We start from the raw sequence: 22,880 nt of genomic DNA on the forward strand, positions 1-22,880 counted from the left end.
AGTCTTGTTTCGGTATAAAGGTCTTTCACCATCGTTGTAGGGCTGAGTCTTTGCAGTCAGTGTGTGTTTCACACTTAAACGGCACATCTCATTGTGAAGTCGGTGCTGGGAGCCACTGTGGCGAGTGTGACCGTACATAACACAGGTGTACTGCCTGCCGTCTGCATTACGTTAACATTTTACTCCCCATTCTCTCTGGTTCTCTCTTGTCCTTCTGTCCTTTGTGACGTGGGACTCTCTCTCCTCAGCCATCAGATGACCTGCTCCAGCGGCTCCCTGCCTGGTCCCTTTTGGGCTCTCCGAGCTCTTCCCGTGTGTCCCCTGTCCAGAGGGCACCAAAGCACAGTGGCCGTCGCTGACACTTCAGACCCGTTTTGCTCCTGGATGCATTGCTCCAGTGGGTCGCCTCAGAGACGACAAGGACCAGCTTTTGTCCAAAGCATTTTCAAAGGCTTTTGTGTATCTTAGTTTGAGTTAGTGTGTGGATTCTTTTGTGTGGCATCAACTCCTCCCATGACTTGGGCATTTACATCTCTCGAAAAGTGAGTCTCAGGATCCGTGGCTAAAGCGTGCTTTCCTAGTCATTTGTTCCGTGGGCGAGTGCTATGTACTTTAAACGCCTTAGAAGAGGAGCTCTAATTTGGAATGTTGGCTACGAGTCCCATTAAACTCGTCCTCAGCCGATTCCTGTGGCTGGGTGACCACCCCGGTTTTGAGGCTGCTGAGGGAATCTTGGCCACGAAGTGCACCCGTCCCCCTTTTTGGTGTTCCAAAGTGAGACGGTGCCGCAGAATTACTGGAAACAGGAGAAAGTGCCCATCCCACCATCATCGTTTTGGGTGCGCTGCCTTCCATTGCTGTATACAAGTCATGAACTTACCCAAGTTTTTAGATATTCTTGGGTGTTCATGTAGAATAAATTGTGTAAAACTAGACACGTATAATTCTGTGTACACTTCTTAACCTGGGTGTATTTTTCATATTGCTTAAATATTATTATGATTTTTCATTTCTTAGTGCATTCAGCTTGCTTAATTAACTATTTTTCTACTGTTGGACATCAGAATTGTGTCCTAGTTATTGTAATCACAAAAAATTTAACAGACAGTCCTAGGAAGTGGATTACTTGAACAAGCGCCAGTATTTGTGTGGCCAAAAAGGGTTTCTTGCACTGATACTCAAATTGGCTGGCATATGCATCCTTGGGATCTTAACCGTGTCATTGGGTGTTATCGATTTTTCAACTTTTAAAAAATGATTATAAGTGAAGGTGTATCATTTACTACTCTATTCTTGTCTTTTTTTTCTCTCCTGGGAGGCTGAACACATTCTCACTTTTTGTTAATCTGTGAAAAGTTTTTAGTGTTGGAATCATGGTTTTCTTAATTTTTATGAATTCTTTACAGAATAATTAGCCCATTGATACTTGCGCCACTTAATTTGTTATAACTTGGGATTGTCTATAAAAACTAGGATTTTGATTATTGCTTGAAGTTTTGCAAATTAATTTGTTTTTAATCTAGAGAAATGACATTGATGTACTTCTACTTCTCTTTTTGTTTTCTCCTAGATACTCTCTAAGTGGTGGAGGAACTTCATCCCACTGAAATTCCTTTGGCATTTGGGTTTTGTTTTTTTCCTTTTTTTCTTCTTCATCCTCCTCCTTTTTAAAAGTCAACGAGAGCCTTTGCTGACTTCGCTGAAGAGGTGCACCATCGCGGGGGGCCATCCCCCCCACAGCGAGGTCGCCTGTCCAGGGCCTGATGAAGTCTCCAGGTGGGGTGGGGAGGGTCAGCTCCTGCGAGCGAGTATTTTATTTTATTTTATTATTCTTGTTTTTAATTCTAACCATAGTGCACATATCAAGGAAAGTGTCTTTAGAAACAAAAATAAACCCTGAAATGTATATTTGGGATTATGATAAGGTGACTGAAGAAATGAAACCTCAGGTATCCTGCTTTACGTTGATAACTCCCCTCCCTGGGAGACGGAGAATCGCTCTGGTGGATCAGTGTACAGATTTGTATATAGTGTCATTTTTAAGGAAACCCTTTTGGCGTGCATAGGGATCACTGTGTACACACTGGCCAAGTGCTTCTGTAGATACCGTCAGTGGGGTAAATATTTGACAGGCCGTAACTCGAGTCTATTGCCTTGCCTTTATTACATGTAAATTTTGAATTATGTGACCAGTGATTTGGGTTTTACTTTGTATTTGCAGGGTTTGCCATTAATAATAATTAACGCCCCTCTTATGGAACACTCCTATATTTGTACCTCAACAAATGCAAATTTTCCTCTTGTTTGCCCTACAACCCTTTTGGTACACTTAGAAGTTGATTTCCTTTTTCATCGATGGTACTATTTCTTAGTGTTTTAAATTGGAACATACCTTGCCTCATGAAGCTTTAAATTATTATTTTAAATTTCTCCCCGATGAAGTGTTCTCGTCTCACTTTCATTCGTGCCCTGCCAGTCCTGCGCCAGCTGTACCGTCCTTCCAGTAGGGTTTTCTGTTGCACCTTGTAGTGAAATCTGCGTATCATCTTTCCCACCTAAACATGTCTGAATGCTTACACAAATAAATTTTATAACACAGATTTTGCATACTCTCCTTGGAACGTGACTCTTGAGAGGGCAGTGCACCTGCCGTGTGTGTGGGTATGTGTGTGTATGTGTGTGTGTGTGTGTGGTGTGTGTGTGTGTATGAGGCTCCGGGAAGAAGTGCCCACATTCAAGCTGTGGAATGTCCAGGTCAGCTCCCTATGCAACTTTTAAAAATGGTCCTGAGAAGATATGGGTGAATATTGCTGATCTGTAAAACTGCTGTCTTCCCAGGGAACTGGAGGGAAGGTTGTTGGTATTTTTAAAGGAGATGGTGTCCGCCAGTTTGTCCGCCAGGTGTCTGGATTTTTCTTGGCTTGTGGCAGCGTCTTGCTTGCCAAGGGGGTTAATAACCTCTGGGTCTCTGGGTCGGGAAATACTTCTTGCCGCCATTCTTGACTGATTTGAGTACATGTGACATTTTTTATTATTTGTTGATACGAATCGTTGTCATCTCTTGTTGGAGTAGCAGTTCTTGAGGTGGAATACAAAGGCTTTTGGAAGCAGGGAAGTTACTGGGTAAACTTGAGGACGGAAGGTCAGTTATCTGCTGGCCCGGTGGCCTGGATGTTACAGGGAGAGGACAGAGGCCTGAGCTAGGACGTCTGAGGGGTGGTTATTGTTTTGGTTAATGGAATGGAGCTAGTTTTTTAAACTCTTAAAATTGTCGTGATTTTTAAATTAAAAGTAGATTTGGATTAATTTCTATAAGGGATATATTTTGGTTAGGGGAAACAGAACCAAATGGCCATCGTGCAAGTTTGTTAACTTGAACAACAAAAATGGAGCATATTTCATTTTGTGTTTCGGAGAGTATTCTGTGTGATGGAGCTGTTTGTTTCCCTGTGTGAGGCATGAGGCAAAGATCAGTTTTGTCCGTTGCTGGAGAATCAAAGAAATGGAGCCGCGTTCCCCGAGGTGTGCTGCTTGTCTGATCTTGAGAGCGCCAGAGCAGACAGCAGCTTTCCGGTCTAGAGTTCTTCAGATTTGCAAATGGACAGTGGTTTCAGGACTTGACGCTGACTGACCGCCATGTCAAATATGAGTGATGGTTACGCTGACTGGCAGACGGGATCCCAGCTAAGTGAGGTGCTGTGAATGGTTAGTAGCTGCTCTGCAGTCACTGGATGGTAACAACACAGCACCGTCTCCCAGGCAAAGCGGCAAATTATTGAGTTTATTGGGAACGTCTTCTGTTGATGAAGCTTCTCGGGGAAGATGTGCTTTGACAGGCTTTTGAAAGTGGGTCACCTCCCCCTACAATATCTCCTGGTTTGTTACTTTCTGTAGACAAAGAGAGGGCATCTGCTTGAGGCTAGCATTTGTCCACTTCAAGTCCTTTATTAAAAGACAGACCAGGTACCAGAGCTACAAGAGGACCTGCCTCGGGCCTATAAACCACGGGTGGTATTTAGCCAGACCCGTGAGCTCAGCACTCAAGGTAGATTGACTGCCCCTCGGAAGCCTCTGGATGCCGAAGCCCAGCAGTTAGCGGCTTCTCTGCCCACACTGCTGATGGCTGGGTGGCTTCACCCAGAAGCACAGACAGCCTCTTGGAGGTTGGGGGCTGTGTCTGGCTGGTTGTCGCCACCTTTTTGAAGTGGTCTTTTTCTGCACTGGCTGCACCCATGTGGTCTGGGGGCCTCGGCACTGCCACAGTCGTGTGATTGTCTCGCTGTAACCAAGGGCCACACACCTTCCCGATCTGACGTTTTGTTCTCCAAGTGGCCTTTTGAAGCTTTTAGTTTGAATGCAGCGTTTTGTACCTTTCTTTTGGCAAAACATAGGTCTGTCTATGAGCATTTTTAGATCTTCCTCCTTAGACGTGGCTTGTGTATTTCTCCTATAAAATATGGCAATAACGGAAGAGTGCTGCAAGGTGTGTTCTTAAGCACAGGGTCTGTATCATGCGAGGGTCAATAAAGTTCACAGAAATGATTCTTTTTATAATTGTGCCTTGTGTGTAGAGGGGGACTAGACGACGTTTGTGTCCCCCGCACCCTCTGAATTTATATGTTGAGATCCTGAGCCCCAGTGTGATGGCATTAGGAGGGGGGAGCCTTTGGGGATGATTAGGTAATGAGGGTGGAGCCCTCAGGACTGGGATTAGTGCCCTGAGTCCACAGCGATCCCTCACCCCTTCCACCATGTGAGGACACAGCGAGAGGATGGCCATCTGTGAGCCAGGAAGTGGGCCCTCACCAGATACTGCATCTGCCGGGACCTTGATCTTGGACTTCCAGCCTCCAAACTGTAAGAAGGATATTTGTTTATAAGACACCCAGTTGATGGTATGTTTGCTACAGCAGCCAGAAAGGACTGAGATAGCGGGTGTCTCTGAAGCTCCCATCTGTTTCCAGCAGCTTGGGCGTGGTCTGAATCGCCTACATGACTTGCACTTAGGTTTTCTTTGAAGTCACGGGGGACACAGGTGTGAATCATAGCTGGGAGCAGAGGACTGAATTAGGAGACCACGCTTTGTCTCCAAGCCTTGTAGAGGTGAGTGACAGGTGTGACTTTTGGAGGGAGAGAAGCTCATGATTCCGCCATCTCAGCAGCCCAGGGACTGGGGTCAAAGGCTTCCCAGTCCCCTCCCTGCCCACCTTGCCCTCAACCCCTTTGTCTTCTAGCACCTCTGATGGTCAGTCTTCCGGAAATGTTCTGCTTTCCCGGTCCCACATTGGAAGCAGCAGAGAAAATAATCACATACGTATCAAAATATGTTGTTTGTCTTAAGAGAACAGACTCAGCAGCTCATTCACCCCACCCCACGGTGACCAGCTGACTCCCCGACCCACCTGAGATTCAGTCAAAGACAAGAGACGAGGTTGGTGGTTTTGCCTTAAAACTTCAGGATGCTGGATTGTGGCATGAGGTATTTTTATTCCCTTTTGTTAGTACTTAAAACCGTCTGTACAGACCGTAAGGCAAGTGATTCACACACATCTCGAGCTACTCATTGTCCATTTGTATGTTTCCACGTACGCCGGTCACAGCCCCCCAGTCGGGGTGGTCCTGGGTGTCTCAGCTGAGGGCCCCTAGCTGTGGTGTGGGGCACTGGAAGGGAACCGTGTTGGATGGGTCGCCCCCTCTGGGGGCGGCATCAGGAAAGGGCTTAACAATACCAAGGAACTAGCAGCCACTCGATCCCCATGGAGAAGAGGCGAACGGATTTTGACCTGTGGGCCCCAGCAGTTACTGGAACCCTGTTCCCTGTGTTGTCCGACTGTCAAGGATGTGCAATGTCATATGTCCATACCCCAGGCCGGGGGGTAGTTTGGCGGGGGGTGGGGGGGGGCGGGGGTGGTGAGTATAAAAAGGAGAAAAGAATGGTTTGTGAAGACAGGCACGATATATATACCACTATTCAGTGTGTAGTTGCAGTAGGATACAGGTATGATCACAGGAGCCAGGGGACTACGCACTGTGACTCAGAGCTCCTGCATCCACGAGAAGCTCAGACACGCTCCACAACGTAACACAGCACAGATGGCCCTGGTCACTGCCATACAGGTTCTCATGCTTGTGAAACATACAGCAAAACACCACAGCTTACTACCCTCCCATCGGATACGCCACTCAGTACACCGACAGTCCAGAGAGCGCACTGGATTTCCGCTTCTCTTAACAGAAAACAACCCGCTATGCTTTGTAAATGGTCACTGCTTAAACAATTTGGTCAACTTGTGCCAAGAAGTAGGTCTGGGACCCAGCGGTTCACTGGAGCCTGCAGCCCCCAGTGGAACCCAGGATGCTGCAAACTGCCCATTTATCAAAAAAGTAAATCCTACTAATTTTCTATCATTATAAAAGTAGAAAGAGAAAAAAAATCTGAAAATGATCTCATTTGCTTAAGACTGCCAAGTGTATCGCAGACAAACAATGGAAAATCCATTTTGTAAAATACAGCAGCCTAGAAATCAAAATCGTAAGTTTATCAATCATCTTTTTAAAAAAAAGAGCCCTTGCCCTGTCTTTTGGTTGCATGGATGTGTTAGTACTGACTTTAAGGTGCAGTTGCGGAGGGAAAAAATGTCATTCGGCACTCTATCCGTGACAATGTTTTAATACTGGCACAAGCTGAAGACAGCCCACCGAGGGCATGACGGCCGAGACGCCACCCGCGTTGAAGGCAGGGGTGCGGTCCAGTTCCGATGAGAAATTAACAGCTGCGAAGACAAGGTTTAAAATGGTTCTGTGGAGACAGATGAGAGTCGCTGTGAAACCATGTATTATTTTGTTTTCCAGACAGACAGGTGTTAATTTTACTAGGCTTCATTAATACAGAAGAAAGAAAATGTCTTCCGGGAAAGTCGCCACTGCTGAAACAATCAACACATGTGTCCCGTCCTGCCATCAATACACGTGAGATTCTTTGTGACTCAGAACGTGGGCACGGGAGGCTGAACTGGTGGCACTTCGGATCACCTCCATCCATCTAGGACAAGAAAGTAAAATAACCGTCAGGGGCCACTTTTTATCAGCCCGTGTCTCTGAAATCTGCTTTTCTTGTTTGTTACAGCTTCATGACCCCTGGCGGTCGTTACTTACAAAGCCCCAGTGTGACCTAATACTGCCTGGCGTAGAATCTGCTTTTGTAGCAGGAGAGATCTCACATGAGCTCCTAGCTTCCAGGTAAAGGTAAAGGAAAGCGGGGTTAAGGCCTCCTCCAGGTACTCCTGAGGACCACTGACCGGGGCATGCTCATTCTGCAGACGCGCCCGACGTGGGGCTGCAGTGCACACTGCCAGTCTTTCTCAGGACAGTGGGGTGCGGCCTATCCTAGACACGGGGCTGTTTGTGGTCTAGAAGCAGAGGGGCCCAGGCTGCTGCTGAGTGTCCCCCGCCTTCAACAACAAAGCGTCATCTGGTGTACCACGTCAGGAGTGCCAGGGGGAGGAGACCTGGGGTGGCCCAGCTTCCCGCCTTTGTGGAGCTTAGAGGGCTTTAGAAATCCCTAATCCCAGGACTACGTTCTCCCTTCCACAGCAGTGACGGCATCTCAGTTTTCCAGTCCAGGATCAAATCTGAGGAGTGCTACCCCCTGGGCTCCCTTTTCAACCAGTGTAGCTTAACCAGTGTAGCTTAGGGCCCTGCTGCTCTGGGGTGGGTGTCAACGGCGGCTTCGACCCTGGTCTTAAACCACTGTGCTGTTTCCCGTGAACTAACTTTACGTGAGTGAGTTTGTGCACGGATGACTGGCCCATTGATCGGAAACCCTCGTGGGTTTTCAGGAGGAGTTTCTCCCTCAGGGGGGTGGCAGCAGCTGCCCTGTCTGGTCTGGTGCCCAAGGACCACCCCTCGCCCAGGTGGTGGTTCGGCAGTGACACTGCTTTCAGAGCCTGCCCCAGGATGCGAGGCCCGGGATTTGTACTTGAATGTGGCCACAGGGAGAGCCTGGCTCCTTCACTTCTTGGCTAAAGGAAGACCACTGCCCTGGGTCTTCACACCACGGAGCCAGTCTCATTGGTAAGGTAACTAACCCTAAGAGGCACTAGGATTTTTTTTTTTTTTCCTTCCTTACGTGGTCTTTTGACTTGAAGCTTACTTAGCCTTTTGGCCACGGGATGAAGCAACTACTGTAGCCATCGACTGGAAAAACACAAGTTAGAGATGGAAAAGTGTACCCCGCGTGGTGTGAACTAGCGTACAGGTTTTGGGCTGATGTGTCCCAGGGAAAGTCACGGTTCCACTTGCTCCTGTGAAAACAGACGTGTACTCGCATTGGGCACGCAGAGCCCAGGTCTTACGAAGCACTTTCATTTTAAGCAGGTAGCAGGGTGAGAACAAGAAGCCCCTTCTGGAAGGGGGTCAGTGCCCAGGCAGGAAGTAGCTGCCGCTATGAGGCCTTATGGGAGGAAGCGCGCTGCTCGGAAGGGTGTCCTTTCTCTGCAGGTGCCCTGTGGAGGGGGACTTTTACCTTTCAAACGTGTATTCGCTTTCAGCCCTGAAGTAGTACACGTGGGACTTGAAATGCAGCTTGAACACGTAGTCCTTGTGGAGGTCTTCGGACTCCGAGGGAATGGTGAGCGAGTACCCAAGCAGAGGCAGGCTGGCGAGGGGGTGACTGTCCTGGAAGGGGGCACGGAAGGTGGGAGCAGCCACAGGTTTGGCACCTGCCCGCAGCAGCTGGTCTGGACTGAGGTCCAGGCCCGGATGCGTCGCGTCGGCCACCGGTGACATCACCCGCGCCCCCCTCCCCTCATCCAACCAGCAGACGTGCAGCCCTTGGGCAAGTGGATAACAGCAGCCTTCGCTTAGAGCTGTGGGGTCTCTGAGGGCCGTGGCCTTGCCCAGCCTGCTGTGGGCCCCCCTGCGACACCTGGGTGGCTCAGGGGTCAAGCTGTTCATCCTTCCGGAGGAAAGCTGCCTGCTCCCTGAGGAGGGAGGGTCCTTCAGGCTCCTCCCCAGCCGCCCCCCGGGCACATACCTGGTGCGACTTGTAGAAGAAGAGGCAGAAGTTGGTGAAGACCACCCACAGCTTCTGCCACCCATTGCTGTTCTTGAATTTCCTCAGCAGGTTCCCAGACAGCTGATTCTACAAGACAAGTCAGCCCGTAAGGAGCCCGGTGGGGCCCGCCGGCAGGGCCGTGCGTCTGTGAGCAGGCTTCCTGGGGGTGACTTAAGAAAACAGCCTTTCGCTCTGGGAGGGGGACTGCGTGAGCCTGGTTTAATTTTCCTGTCACCTGGTATGGGCTGAATTCTGTCCCCCAAATGTATCTGGAAATCCTAACCCCCTCCCCCCCCCCAGTATCTCAGAATGTGACCTTATTTGGAAATAGGGTCATCGGATGTAGAATTAAGGAGATCGTCCTGAAGTAGAGGCCCGTATCCACTACGGCTGACATTCCTCTAAAAAGGAGACAGACACAGGGCAGCCCCTGTGACAACAGGCAGGCTCGAGTGATGTGTCTACAAGCCAAAGAACACCAAGGCTGGTCAGCAACCCACAGCAGCCGGCAGAGGCAAGGCAGCCTCCTCCCACATAGGTTTAGAGGGAGCGTGGCCCTCTTGCCACATTGATTTCTGGACCTGTGACCTCCAGGATGGTGAGACAGATCTGCCCAGCGGGTGGTGCTCGTTAGGGCATCCGTGGGAAAGGATCCATCACCCTCAACTCTTAAGCCGGCAGGAGCCCAGCGCCAGCCAGCAGCTCCTGCCTGCCACCTGGTGGCCCTGGCTGCAACGCTGGATTTCAGCGCAGAGCCTCCAGCCCCATCCTACGCTGGTGGGAACAGGCATTCCGGGTGTCCTGGTTTAACTCCGGAGCTCCATGGTCTCCTGAGGCCCGCAGGAGCTGCCAGCACAGAGCACCACCGTGAAATCACAGGCAGCCAAGGGGGGACGCCAAGAGCAGAGCCTGTGCATCCTTGCCTTCTCTCCAAAGCCCCTGTGTCACCTCTCAGAGGACCCTAAGAAGCCTCATCCGTGTCCCTGACAAGACAGCAGCTCATCGCCAGGAAGCCTTGACGAAGAGAGAAATGGATGGTGAATATAATCACTGCCACTAAATCATTCACTTCAGAGGGGTGAAACGGGCAAACGCACCACAATAAAATATACATATACACACACCTGCAGACTACTTCATTCCATCCCTTTGGGGCTTTTCCAGTAACCTATATTTAATCCAAGAGGCATCCTTAAGTAAGGTGCCTGTGAGAAGAGTTTAAATGGCTCTGGCTGCGAGTCGCTTGCAGTCTGACGGTGTGTTAGGCCGAGAGAACACAGGAAGCAGAGCTGTCCCTGCGGCCACCGCAGACAGTGTGCCATCACTCCTTCTGGCTGCCACTTACCCACTGGCGAAAGGCACGAGAAAAGGGGAACTGTGGGTTCCAGCAGGTGATGGTGGCAACCAACCAGAGTGGGGATTTGATGCTTGTGCGGTAGCACACATGATTACATGCAAGTCTCACTCTGGAGGAAGGAGAGTAGCACATTTTCCTTTCCTTATTTTTATACTGAAATCAAATTCCTCCAGACAGAGCCCCCAAAAAACCTTTCTCTTAGATGCGTTTACCTTTGGAACGATAGCCAGTCCAACCCACAGTGTGGTTTACACACTTCATTGATGATCCAGGTTCCAGGCCAGTGTTTTTTCCAAGGCAGGGTCATGAGAACACACTTACCTTCTGCCAGCAGCCTTGACTCCTCCTGGAACATGCCAGGGTATTCGTTCTGAGTAAGTCCTTCTAGCTTTGCCAGCTTAACAGATGAGATGCTTCTTAGTAATTGTATCTACTGGTCTCTCCTTGCTCCCTATTGCCCCCGTGCCCTCCAAAGTTGCCAACCCCACCGAAACTCTCGCTCCCTTGGCTTCGCTCCCATACACACTTCAAGTCCTCCTACTCAGGTCACATGGCCCCTAAGCTGCTCTCAAGAGCCTGAGCCTTTTGTCTATGCAAATGACCTTTGGGTCTGTCTCCAACCCGGACCAGTCTCTGTGTGCTGCCTTTACGGGAGAGGTCAACATTCCCAATCTGGCACCGGCTGAGGCCCATTCCCTGCCTTTCCCAGACTGGAGGAAGGCCTCTTTGCTCCCAACTGCTCCATCCCTGTTGTGGACTGATTCGTGTCCCCCCCAGAAGATGTTCATGCCCAAAGGCCCAGTACCTGTGAAGATGACCGTAATAGGGTCGTTGCAGATACAATCAAGATAAGGTCCTACTGGAGTACGGTGGGTCCTAACCCCAATGCCTGGTGTCCTCATAGGAAGAGGACTTTTTAACAGATACACAGGGAGACCCCCAAGTGAGACAGAGGCGGACACTGGAGCCAAGAGAACACCGAGGGTGGCTGGCAACCACCAGAAGCCAGGAGAGAGACCTGGACCAGGGCCGCCAGAAGGAGCCGACCCTGCTGACACCTTGATCGTGGACTTAAGGCCTCCAGCACTGTGAGAGGACACATTTCTGTTGTTAAGCGGCTTCAGATGTGTTGCGGCAGCCACAGGAAATGAGGGTCCCCACCCCTAGTTATGTTCCCCCCATCCCCCTGGTCCTCACCTGTGTGCAGACGGCTGAGTGACACCCTCCTCACTCCCCAGCCCCCACCGCCTCCCAACTCCAGTCCTACAACACAACTTTGATGGTTTCACCTCTGAACCCTCCGCTGGCCCTATGGCCTACGCGAGGCTTCACACTGGCCATCCTAGCGTCAGCACCCCGACGTCGACGGTGCCCCCAGACTTTCTACGGAGGCCAGCTCAATTTTACGCTGCCCCCAAACATCCCCCTCACTCACTTCTACCTGCACGAGCCCTAGAAGAGAGAATCTGGTGCCGGGGACGGTAAGGAAGCAGCACGTCAAGAAGGAAGGAGCCACTCCCTCGTCCCCCTTCCCCCAACTCCGGTCATCCAGGGGCATGCGGCACCCACAGGAGCCCACCACGGACACCAGACTGAAGCCACACGCCTTGGGGAAGGGGGATCGGGCAAGGAAGGGACATTTACAGAGCGACAGACGTGCCAGTTCCACGAGCATCCAAGCTGCATCACGGCCACCTTAAAACCACACTGGCTCAGGGCTCGCTCGCATGGGCTACAACGTTCAGCAAACCTTTCCTCAAAGGGCCAAATACTATTTTAGGCTTTTTGGGCCAAGGGACAAAATCAAAGATAGTTGTAGTAACCACTCAAAAACGGAAAACCCTGGTCTTCGCTGAGGGGCTGTAACCAAGCAGGGGGCAGGCAGGGTTTGGTCTGAGGCCGCAGCGTGCTGACCACTCGGCTGACTGACACACACAGCACCAGTGCAGGCTATCACCCTGAAAAGCTGGGCTCGAGGAGCTGTGTCTGGGCCGCATTCTTGAATGGCCTGCCTGCCTCCAGGGTTAAGGAGGAAGGTTCGTGCCTACCAAATTCCCACACCTCCACAGCCCTGACTACACATCGCAAAGGTGAGTATAATAAAGCGAAGCAAAGAGGACTTCTCCCGCACGGCCCCGCCCTTCCCCTGGCCTCGCCTGGACAGAAGAGATGTCATCAGGTATTTTTTGCCTCCAGATGGCCACTGCCCCCTCCTTGCTGGAAAGATCCCTGTTCCCTGGAAGAAATCTCCGGTTGGCAAGCTTCGCCGACAGATGCAGTGGAAATGTGATGGGAAGAAGGAGGAGTGCAGTGAGAACCTCGGGAAGAGAAAGGCCCCCCCCCCCCCCGCCCCGCCGTGGGGCGGATGCAGGAGACGGAAGGCCACGCACAGTCGGGGAGCTCCACACGCTGGGACAGCCCCGAGGATGAGGATGTCTTGACGAGGAAGCATGGGTTTTAGAACATTAGCTGTAGCAGGGAAACTCAACAAACACAGTTCTGTGGAACTGTGAAGCTCAGTTCCAGAAAACAATCTCAGAGAACCCCTATGGCCTACCCATCAAGAAATGTTCGGCTCATTTGAACCAACACACTGTTGGTTCCGAAAGCAAACGAACCGCTGTTCGTGGCTCACAATCTCCTATGTGACATTTTCGGGCCAGGCACACTTAGGAATTCAGAATTTGTCAGATTTTAGAAAGATAATCCAGTGCCTGTCCTCTATGGCACCCCAGGCAGTGGGGTCTGGGGTTGTAGCCCAGAATCAAACACAGCGATTCTGTAGTATAAAACAGGACGTGCTCGCAAAACCAATAAACAGCCTCCTGACTGGTCAGTTCAGCTTCTGCTGCCAATGGGGTATGAAGAGAACTTCACGGTTTTAGAGCTTTCTGGGCTTCGCATTTTCTGAAAGGTTAGGGATTATGGACCTGGACTGGAGGACGCTTAGGGAATGAGGTTTGGAGAGTTCTAGAAAGTTCACGGTCGCAATACGGGGAGAGCCCCCATCCCCAAAGCCAGATCTTCGGGACGCTCCGAGAGCCGGCTTCTTGCAGGTTCTTCCATGAAATACACCTACCTGCTGTGGCCCTGGCTGGCACCGGCTTTCCAACCATACCGCCTCCCCGCACCCGATTCCGGGGCCTGCTCCAGGGCGCAGCAAGAACGGCGCCTGCGCGGCCCATCCGGACCTCTCGGCGCGGACACACGAATAAAGGCACGCACAGTCCCCGCCCTGTGGCTAACTCCGCGAGAGCAGAGGGCACGGTCCAGAAAACAAAAGGAAACCATCACTGCACAGGCGGCCTGGGAACGGACAGACGCCAAGGCCGGTGCACCTGCCGGCCCACAGAGCGCGCATGCTCAGAAGGCCAGTGCCCGTGGCCTGACCCCCCGCCGCCTGCCCTACCTCCACGGCCACGCTGAAGTCCACCATGGAGACGCTGGTGTTGCGGTGCCAGCACACGTGCACCATGGTGTTGCCGCGGTGCGGGGCCTGGCGCTCCAACGAGGTGCGCGAGGCGCTGAGGTCGTCCTCCGACTCCTGGTCGCCCGCTGCCTCCTCCGGGGACTCTGCAGGGGCAGCAAGAGGCGGCGCTTTCCTCTCTGCTCGCCAGGAGGGCCCCTGTCCCGCCCCCCGCCCAGGAGCCGAATGGGATGGGAAGGCTGGGGGTCCCGGACACCCACCGAGCAGGAAGTCACACTGGCAGCGAGGGCTTGGCCAGGGACGTCCCACCAGTCCCTCTGCCAGGGAGCCCCCAACAGTTTTCTCCCTGCCCCTCGCCCCCCAGAGGCTGACAAGCGGCAGTGCTGGCCCAGAAAAGATGCGATTTCTCCGCTCGCTCATTCTCTTTTAAGGGGTTTTGTTTGTTTAACTTTTATAAAAAGTTCCTTGATTTTTAGCTTAAAACACAAACGTAGACTGTGGCTATGGGGCGCATCGGTAAGGCAATTTTCAGTGCAATGCTTACTGCTGTCAGGAGGGCTGCTGGCCAGGAACTCGGGGGCGGGGCCGCTGCTTTTCTCGGCCAAGTCAATGGCCATCTGTATGTCCTCCACCCACTTTTCCATCTCGGACCGAGAACTGGAGGAGGACAGATGGACGTCAGGTATTTCCAGGCCACGGTGGGGAGAAGGGGTACCGAGGTCAAAGGTCAGGCTTCCCGCGTTACCTGGCAGCCACGACGATGGACTGGCGCTGGCCCCGCAGGGTGAGGCAGTGGGGCACGCCCCACTCGTCCTCACTTTCCTCCATCTGTGGGGCGAGTGTTCATAAGTTACTGCCGAGCAGGGGTTGGGATACTCAGTGCATTTTCAAACGTTCACCGAACTGACTACAGTTCAGCGGAACCAAGTCCAAAAAAGTCCCCATCAGGAGGGTGAAAGCAAGGTCAAAATGCATTATATTTTTTCCGTCAGAGCCATAAACCTCCCTCTACCCGACCACTGAGGAGAGTGTGGGGATAAGCCACACTGGTGCACACTGGCGCCGTGTCTGCCTCTGCCCACCAAGGATCACAGAATACAGACACCCGTCCACTGGACATCTCCGGAGAAAGGCTGCTTCCTGGTCTTCACTCCACGTGGACGGTGAGGCTGGCCTCTCAGGGCCCCGGGGCCAGGCACCGGGCAGTGAAAGGCAAGTTCACACCACGTAGGCACGGCAGCTTGCCTCTGCACTTGATGCCGGAAGGTACATAGCCGCGCATCCCAGGTGCAGGACAGGGAGTGAGGTCCCGGGGCCCCTCTAGGGGAGCCCTAACAAGGCCCAGGTTTTTCACAGCGCCTGTGATGCTCTCACTTCCTTATCAAGCCCCTCCCCCTGTCACTGGCTCCTGCACCCCGCAGGCAGCCCAGAGGCAGAGGTCCCCATCCCATGCCCACGGCGCATACTCACCGTCATGCCGTAGAGCGGGAGCTGCCCGTGAACTTTAAACTGATTCGAGGCCGTCAGCCCCCTGCTCGTGTAGAGCAAGACGTCGTTGAACTAGAAGAACAAGGACAAGCGCGGCTGAGACGAATGGGCTCCGTTTGAAACCAACAAGTACAGAAACTACGTTTTCAGAGTCCGACAGGACAATTCGTGGATCTCAACACCTCCAGTCTGCTCAGCTCTGGCTGCTCCTCCTGTCTCCCAGGTAGGTACCCCCTCTGGGGTGGCCAAGGCCCAGCGCCGTGACCCTTGCTGGTTCCATGGGCTCACAAGTCACTGATCAACCTTGAACGAACAGCTCTCACCACTTACCAGGAAGAACATGCGCTGCTGGAGCCCCTTCCCGGAGAGCTTGCTGAGGCTGCCCAGGCGAATGAATTCCTGCAGAGAAAACACACCCACGAGCTGGCTCGGAGCCTGCAAAGCCGCGTCAGCGCAGACTCAACGCGATGTGAGATGCTTCCGCCCATCGTGGTCCCTTTCACGCTAAAAACCGTACCCGTCATAGCTCCTATTTACCGAACGCTGTGCTGTGCCGCCTCTAAGCTCCTTTCCTTCTGAGCAACCTGCAAGGCAAGGGCTAGCTTTGGCTCCTCCACCAGAGAAGCAGCTGGTGGTCGGAGCTCCGCTGGCCCGTGCGGTGCGCAGGTTCACACCCGGACCTATAACTCTACACTTAACCCCCGGGCCCTCAGGGCTTCCGGCTGCGAGGAGGGGACAAGGCCTCTGGATGGATACAAAGTGGCAGCCGGGGACCGGGAAAGACAGATACGCCATAGGAGAGAACTGTGCATAGAGGAATCTTCTCCACGACTTAAAATCTGGTTCTCAAAAACTAGTAACTGTGTTCTAGGATGAAAGAGCCAGAAAGGAACTCTCCCTCCCGACTGTAAACTTCTGAGGGCACAGACGATTCAGGGGCACTTCAGAAACCCTCCACAAAACTATCATTTAAAAAATTGTGGTAAAATACACATAAAACTTACCCTGCATGACCTTTAGTGCACCCATCAATACCATCTAGGTCCAGAACTTTCCATCACCCAAACCATTAAGCAGTCAGTCCCCATTTCTCACTCCCCGTTTCCGCCTCCCCTAGCACCTGGCAACCACCAATCTGTTTTCTGTCTCTATGGATTTGCCTATTTCATGTAAGTCCAACATGTAATATGTAGCTTTTTGTGTCTGGCCTATTTCACTTGGCACAATGTTTTCAAGGTTCGTCCATGCTGTGGCCCGTGTCAGAAATTCGTTCCTCTCTGGGGCTGAATATTTCTCCACATGGATGGGGCGCACTTTGTTTACCCACTTAGGCTGTTGATGGGTATTTGAGTTGCTTCCCCTTCTGGCTACTCTGAACAGTGCTGCTGTGGACATGCATGTTCAAGTTTTTGTTTGAACACCTATTTTCAGTTCTTCTGGGTATAGAGCCAGGAGTGGGATTGCTGGGTCATGAGGAAATTCTATGGTTAACTTATTAAGGAACCGCCAAACTATGTGTCCACAGGGCTGCTTTTAAAACACAGCTGCAAGTTCTTTGACATTCTTCCCACAGAGGCTGGTCTCTGTCCCCCTTCCCTTGGATGTGGGTAGACTGGTGATCAATTTGACAAATAGAGTATGGAAGTGATGCTGTGTGACCTGAGACCGGGTCATAAAACTACACATGGCCTCTGCTTTGTCCCTGGGAACACTTGCTCTGGGAACCCTAACTGCACATAAAGCAGTGAGACCACCCTGAACCCACGCTGGGGAGGCCCCTCGTGGGCTCTCGGGTGCACGGTCCCAGCCTCCAGCCGTCTGCCAAGTGTAAGCCTTGGCCCCTCCAGGTCAGCCCATCTGGGACCTCTGTCAATGCCCTACAGAAAGAAGAATCACCTGGCTGAGTCCTGCCCCATTCCCAACTCACAAAACCGTGACATACACTAAAAGGTTGTCTTCAGTCACTAAGTATTGGGGCTGTTTGTTACCTAGTTTTCCTGTGACCTCAGTAGCTAACGAGCCAAGAACAGGCACTCAACCAGTTCATTTGCATTCTGTAGACTCTGCACAGCCTGACTCTTGCTTTGGTCCTTTATGAAATGCAAATCAAAGACAACATCTGCTGGTGATTTAACTGACATATTTTGGAGATCAACGAAGTGACACGTAACAAATACTTGCTGGTCCATGGGATGGATGCTATCAGACAGCAACGGTACCGTATGAAGAAACGGTGTTTGGGGGCTGCTCTCATCACTGAAGGGGACCAGAGAATGAGGAGTGGTGACCCCACTGTGCTGTCACTCCTGTTCCCGGCTCGCATATCCGATGCTGTTATATGTGCGTTTTCTTAACGAATCTTAGGGATGTGGGAAGGGGAAGATGGAGCTTCTGCAGAAGGGCTATGGACTCAGATCACCGTCTCAGGGCTGGAGATGGAAAATGCCTCTTGCCCAGAACTGTTTTTTAATTTTTAAAAGAAACCATGAAATAGGAGAAAAAGAAAAGGCTCCTAATATCCTTAAGCTCAAGCTGCTTCCTACTGGAATGAAATTCACAATATCCAGGCCTCTGAGTTTTATTCAAATGAACCTCTACTATCCTCCTGGAAGAACTCTCAGGCACAGAACTCTTAGGGACAGAAAACACACCCTGGGGGCCTGGCTCAGGCCAGAGTGTGCTGGGGCCTTTTGCCTCCGGGGTGGGGGCGGGGGTTGCGGGGTGGGAATCCTGCCTTCCAGGACATGACCTCATCTCAGCCTGACCCTAGCGGGAGGGCAGCAGGATTATGCCCGAAAGCTGGGTGAGGAATTAGACCGCAGGGAGCTGGAACATTAGCCGCTCACCTTTAAATCTCAATTTTTCAAATTCCACCAGTAGATAAATCTGTCAGAGCCTTCTTTCCACTCAACAGGTTATTCGATAATTTAAAATTAAAAAAAAAACAAAACCAAACAAAAAACCAGGGTACTTCCCTGGTGGTCCAGTGGTTAACACTTTTCCTTCCAATGCAGGGGGTGTGGGTTCGATCCCTGGTCGGGGAGCTAAGATCCCACATGCCTCATGGCCAAAAAAACCAAAAACATAAAACAGAAGTAATATTGTAACAAATTCAATAAAGACTTAAAAAAAAAAAAAGAGAATCAATTAGCCTCCGTGTGTGGAACAGCCCATCTTAGAACTCGCCCCTCTGAGGCTCTTAGATCCCTCCTTCCCATGTCAGTCAGGGCTGACTTTGAAACAGTGAGTGGCCGAGAAGCAGGCAGATGAACATAAGAATATGCAGCTAAGGTGGGTCTGCAGTGTGGAACCAGCACCCCTCAGCTTCCTCAATAATAATGACCTTCTTTTATTTAGCACGTGGTGTGAGCCTGACATGTGCTGGGTGCTTATATTAGCTGCATATGTGAGCCTGTAGATTCATCCCCAGTTTTCAGATAAGGAAACTGAGGAGCAACATGAATAAGGAACTTGCCCAGATCGCCTGGTCAGTTGGTGGGTGAGAGCGCCCGTATCTGATGAAAAGCTTCTGGTGCCTTCTACAATGCTGTGCTGGGTACTCAATGACATTATAATAAGCATAAACTTAGTCTCTTCAGGTAAGTGTAGGTGGGGGAAGAGGAAGATAATTCGTATTTATTGTGTTGGTTTTGCACATTAAATCTCATTTGATCCGTATCACCTACGACAGAGAAGGTATGACCCCCGTGTTACAGAAGGGAAGGAACATTCCAGTAAGTGAGCCATCCCAATTCTGGTGGAGCCAGAAATTGAACCCGGGCCACCTACTCCAATCCACTGCTCTTTTCATAGCACCGTGGAAACTATTCCTCAAAATGAGTTCCTTACAAATGCTCTGTTTGCCATGTAGCTTGATATGCTAAATATTTCATAACATCCAAAGTTAAGAGAAAATTACATTGATTCCACAAGGCTTTAAAGGCTTCTGCATGGATGGGTAAACGTGATTGTTGTGTACTGAGTCCCGGCAGAATTTTCTCACCAGCAGAGCTGAAGTAAATCCCAGCTTTAATTTCCACCCAGCATTTACCACATAACTCTTCTGACAACATTTTATAACTGGTATTCTGGTCAGCTTTGTAATTAGGATTCCCAACAGAAAGACCCAAATACCCAAAAGATGAGGGATGTTCCCTTTTCTTCTCTGAGTTACACAGATTTAAAGTTTCCAGGGAGGCTACCTGTCAGATAAAACTAGAAGCCCCTGACCCACGGGATACTTGTCTGCACATTAAGGCTGATCAAAGAGGCTAAAATTCCCTTCTGAACCTGGATGAGGTTCAAGATAGGGGACTAGTGGAAAAAATTCCCACAGAGAGATGTGGCGAGGCACAGCGACTGCCTGGTATTAATTCCTGGTCAATGACTGCTTCCTAGGAAGAGAATTGGAAAAAGGCAGGCTACCCTGTATTTTTAAAATGCCCACTGGCGTGGAGAGAGAGTGTTTGGACAGCGAGGCCCTATTTTATTGTGAATGACCTACATGTCATGCACATGGGCAAGTCAAGGTTAATAGCATAAGGGAACTTGCATCCCTCCCAGAATCATGTTCTGGCTAAAATGTTATTTTAATTCCAAATTCAAATTACATTATGCAAATTGCATCTTTTTGGGGGGGGGGCACAACACATGGCATGTGGGATCTCAGTTCCCCAACCAGGGATCGAACCTGTGCCCCCTGCAGTGAAAGCACAGCCTTAACCACTGGACCACCAGGGAAGTCCCTGTAAATTGCATCTTTAAAAAAATACTTTTCTTACATGGGAATTTATTGCCTGCTCTCATGCACTAGCGTTTTCTCTGCTTTCTATCGCCATTTTACCCAATTCTTAAAACATTTTTTTTCTTTATCTTCCACTTTTATTTACCTAAATTTAAAAAAATAAAATGAGCAATCTCAAATCTACTCAGAGGTGGGGAAAAAGTAAATGAACGGATCAACCAGTAAGGAGAGAAAGCAGCATATGAGGTGGAAGGATTGACTGACTGATCTCCTTCTAACACAGAATTTTTGAATTGACACCGTAATGTTCAAGGCATTTTCCCAATTGTCCCCGGGGGGAAAGGAAGCCACTTCAGAAGGAGGATATTTTAACTTGGGAGTGTCCATATTCAAAAGGTTCAAATGTAAGTCATTTAAATGTTGTCTTGCTGGCTTTACCTCCAAAGCATACGGAGAGCACAGCTGCTTACCCTTCCTGGAATCACAAGATTGTCAACGCCAATCAAATCTTTCTTGAGTTCATGCAGCTTCTGGAAATTCTCCATCTTGATCATCGTACCGTGAAGCTGGGCCACCATTTCCGTGATCTCTGCCAAAGCAGCTAAGGAAGGAGACGGACACAAAAGCTGCAGCATTCATGGCAGACGTGGGTCATTTTTTCCCCCAATATCTTTAAGATCAGTTCTCCAGGGTAATATCCTCCTGTAGCTGAACTATAACGAAGCCATGCTTCTAGGGAAAACACTGCTAATTCTCAATAATAAAAATTGAGTGATTTACTTTATGTATCGATTGGCTTTGCTTTAGTTTCCCCAAAGCCATCTTGAAAACATCAATGCCCCCTTCAAGCTTGGTGGTGTACAGCTGTCCTTCAGTTAGAATCACTTGTTGTCATAAAGGGGCAGCAGCAAGGGAATAAGAGTGCCTGGAATTCTGTCCCAGCGGCAGAGATTTCCCTCCCTTCCCTGTTACCGGGAAAGAACAGAGCAAAGAGAGCACAGAAAAGCCATAGAAAAATCTAGGGCAAAGGAGGGATCTTTCTGGCAAAGGGTCTAACTGGTAGTGCAACACTTTTGGGTAATGAACATTCCAACACACCCTGGTTCTTCCTTCTGCAGACATTTATGGTGTTTATAAAATGGTTGTAAAAAACAGCTGCAAACTAAATTTCCCAATGTGGGCACATCTCCCCTATACCGACGGGCGTCCAATAAGGAAAAGGAGCTGGTGCCCTGTTAGCACGGGTTTGGGTGGCAGGCACATCCATAGTAGCTGAGCATTTTGGTCTGTTTGTCAAGGGAAAGCAAGAAACATTTGTCCACTGAACTTCGATCTTCAGGACAGTAAACACCGCCTCCGCCCCCAGCACCTCAACTGTGGCAGGAAGCATTCCTTGTTTTTGGCTGTCTCCCTGGGGATGCAAACGAAATGCTTCCTGGCTTCTTATCACAGAATGCTTCTTGTCTCAGCCATAGTGACAAACCCAGAGCTTGCTCTGTCTTTAGACATGACCAGCCGATTTAGTCCAACAAACAATTCCCGGGCACTGAATGTTTAGTGCGGTGGGCGTGCAGAAGCTCTAAGAGGAAAACGGATGGCAGCCTGGCCCCAGACGCATTCTAGAACAGCTCTTGGCTCTCCGCATCCCTCACGTTCAGGAAATCTACGTTCAGATATTCCTCGATTTGCCCAGTCTTTCTACAATGATGCCACCTTACGTTTTCAGCTAGGGAACAGACATTTTTGCCATTTAATTGTGAAGAACAGACTTCTCTCAATGGAGACTCTTTAGCATAATAGTAAAATGCAAAACTAGGCAAGTTGGCCTGAGAATAGCACGTGCAAAACTAGAGACATCCCTCTCCCTTGCCCTCACGTCCCTCTCCCTCGCCCTCACGAGTAAGAGATCTACGCAGGTCTGAGTCCTGGGAGCTGGGAAGGGCCCTAGGTCATCTCATCCAGGCACAGCCAAGCGGGACTGCCAATACGGCAGGACAAGGCAGATGGGGGGGGTCACCCAGCCTTGAGGGTGAGGCACAGATTAAGCCTTAAAAGAGGACTGTCCCAGGGAAAGGACCAGGAGGTGGTGGCAAGGAGTCCCAGCAGAAGGAACAGAATATACTAAGGCACAAGGCAGGGGGCAGCATGGTCTGTTTCAAAGACTGCCAACCAAAGCAAGCCAAAACCACGCCTTGAGCCATTTCTGTTGCCCTTCCGTGAACTGCCAATGTCTTAACTACTCTGACACATCTTTTCTTTGGTTGTCTTTCTAAAAACTAAGATTAAGTTTATAATACTTTAGGCAAGAGACACTGGTCTTGACATACTAACGGGTGTGCGAATTCATGTTATCTGTCAAGAGCCACCTGCGGAGGGTGCATTCTGTGCATGGACTGGCTGCAGAGTGCAGGGGACCCAGCAACAGGCCTCAGGGCCTGGCCCCCAAGGGGCTGCAGGTCCAAGCCAGGGAGCGTGGACAGTAACAGACCACATGCAACGCGAGGCAGAGGACACAGGTTCAAAAAGACGATGCGTGGCCCAGTGGGAAAAGCATGGTCTGGAATGCCAGCTCTGCTCTTTTGCCAGCTGAGTGACACTCACAAGTCCTTCACCCCCTCTGAGCCTCAGTATTCTTATCTATAAAATGGGATAACAACAGTTCTCTCATGGGGTTGTTAAAGGATTAAAGGTGTTAGCGTAAGAAAGATACCTGGCAGAGTACCTGGCCCAGGTGCTGAGCGAGGAACAGTGAGTAATATCATCATGAGCCAGTAGGGAGGGTAGGATGGTCGAGAACATGGGTTCTGGG

The 22,880-nt window shown here is 50.5% G+C and overlaps 2 protein-coding genes across 7 annotated transcripts in view; one reads left to right on the forward strand and one right to left on the reverse strand.

Annotated features, from left to right (window-relative positions):
- The window catches only part of STK24 (serine/threonine kinase 24), a 101,357-nt gene extending 99,451 nt beyond the window's left edge, over positions 1-1,906 (forward strand). For all 5 annotated transcript variants that reach the window (XM_089899217.1, XM_022576902.2, XM_089899219.1 and 2 more), the window contains one exon: positions 1,571-1,906. In XM_089899217.1, coding sequence (XP_089755343.1) covers positions 1,571-1,607 — 37 coding nt within the window. In that variant the 3' untranslated portion in view covers positions 1,608-1,906. The remainder of the gene's footprint in view (positions 1-1,570) is intronic.
- A 3,710-nt stretch (positions 1,907-5,616) lies between these two features.
- The window catches only part of FARP1 (FERM, ARH/RhoGEF and pleckstrin domain protein 1), a 289,640-nt gene continuing 272,376 nt past the window's right edge, over positions 5,617-22,880 (reverse strand). For both annotated transcript variants that reach the window (XM_022576900.3, XM_022576901.3), the window contains 9 exons: positions 20,542-20,672; positions 15,658-15,726; positions 15,310-15,399; positions 14,585-14,667; positions 14,384-14,496; positions 13,822-13,985; positions 9,035-9,142; positions 8,525-8,676; positions 5,617-7,042 (listed from right to left, as the gene is read on the reverse strand). In XM_022576900.3, coding sequence (XP_022432608.1) covers positions 6,961-7,042; positions 8,525-8,676; positions 9,035-9,142; positions 13,822-13,985; positions 14,384-14,496; positions 14,585-14,667; positions 15,310-15,399; positions 15,658-15,726; positions 20,542-20,672 — 992 coding nt within the window. In that variant the 3' untranslated portion in view covers positions 5,617-6,960. The remainder of the gene's footprint in view (positions 7,043-8,524; positions 8,677-9,034; positions 9,143-13,821; positions 13,986-14,383; positions 14,497-14,584; positions 14,668-15,309; positions 15,400-15,657; positions 15,727-20,541; positions 20,673-22,880) is intronic.

The sequence above is a fragment of the Delphinapterus leucas genome, chromosome 18 (assembly GCF_059928025.1).
Source record: "Delphinapterus leucas isolate spDelLeu-1000000601 "Yukka" chromosome 18, BTC_Dleu_Yukka2, whole genome shotgun sequence".
Lineage (NCBI taxonomy): Eukaryota > Metazoa > Chordata > Mammalia > Artiodactyla > Monodontidae > Delphinapterus > Delphinapterus leucas.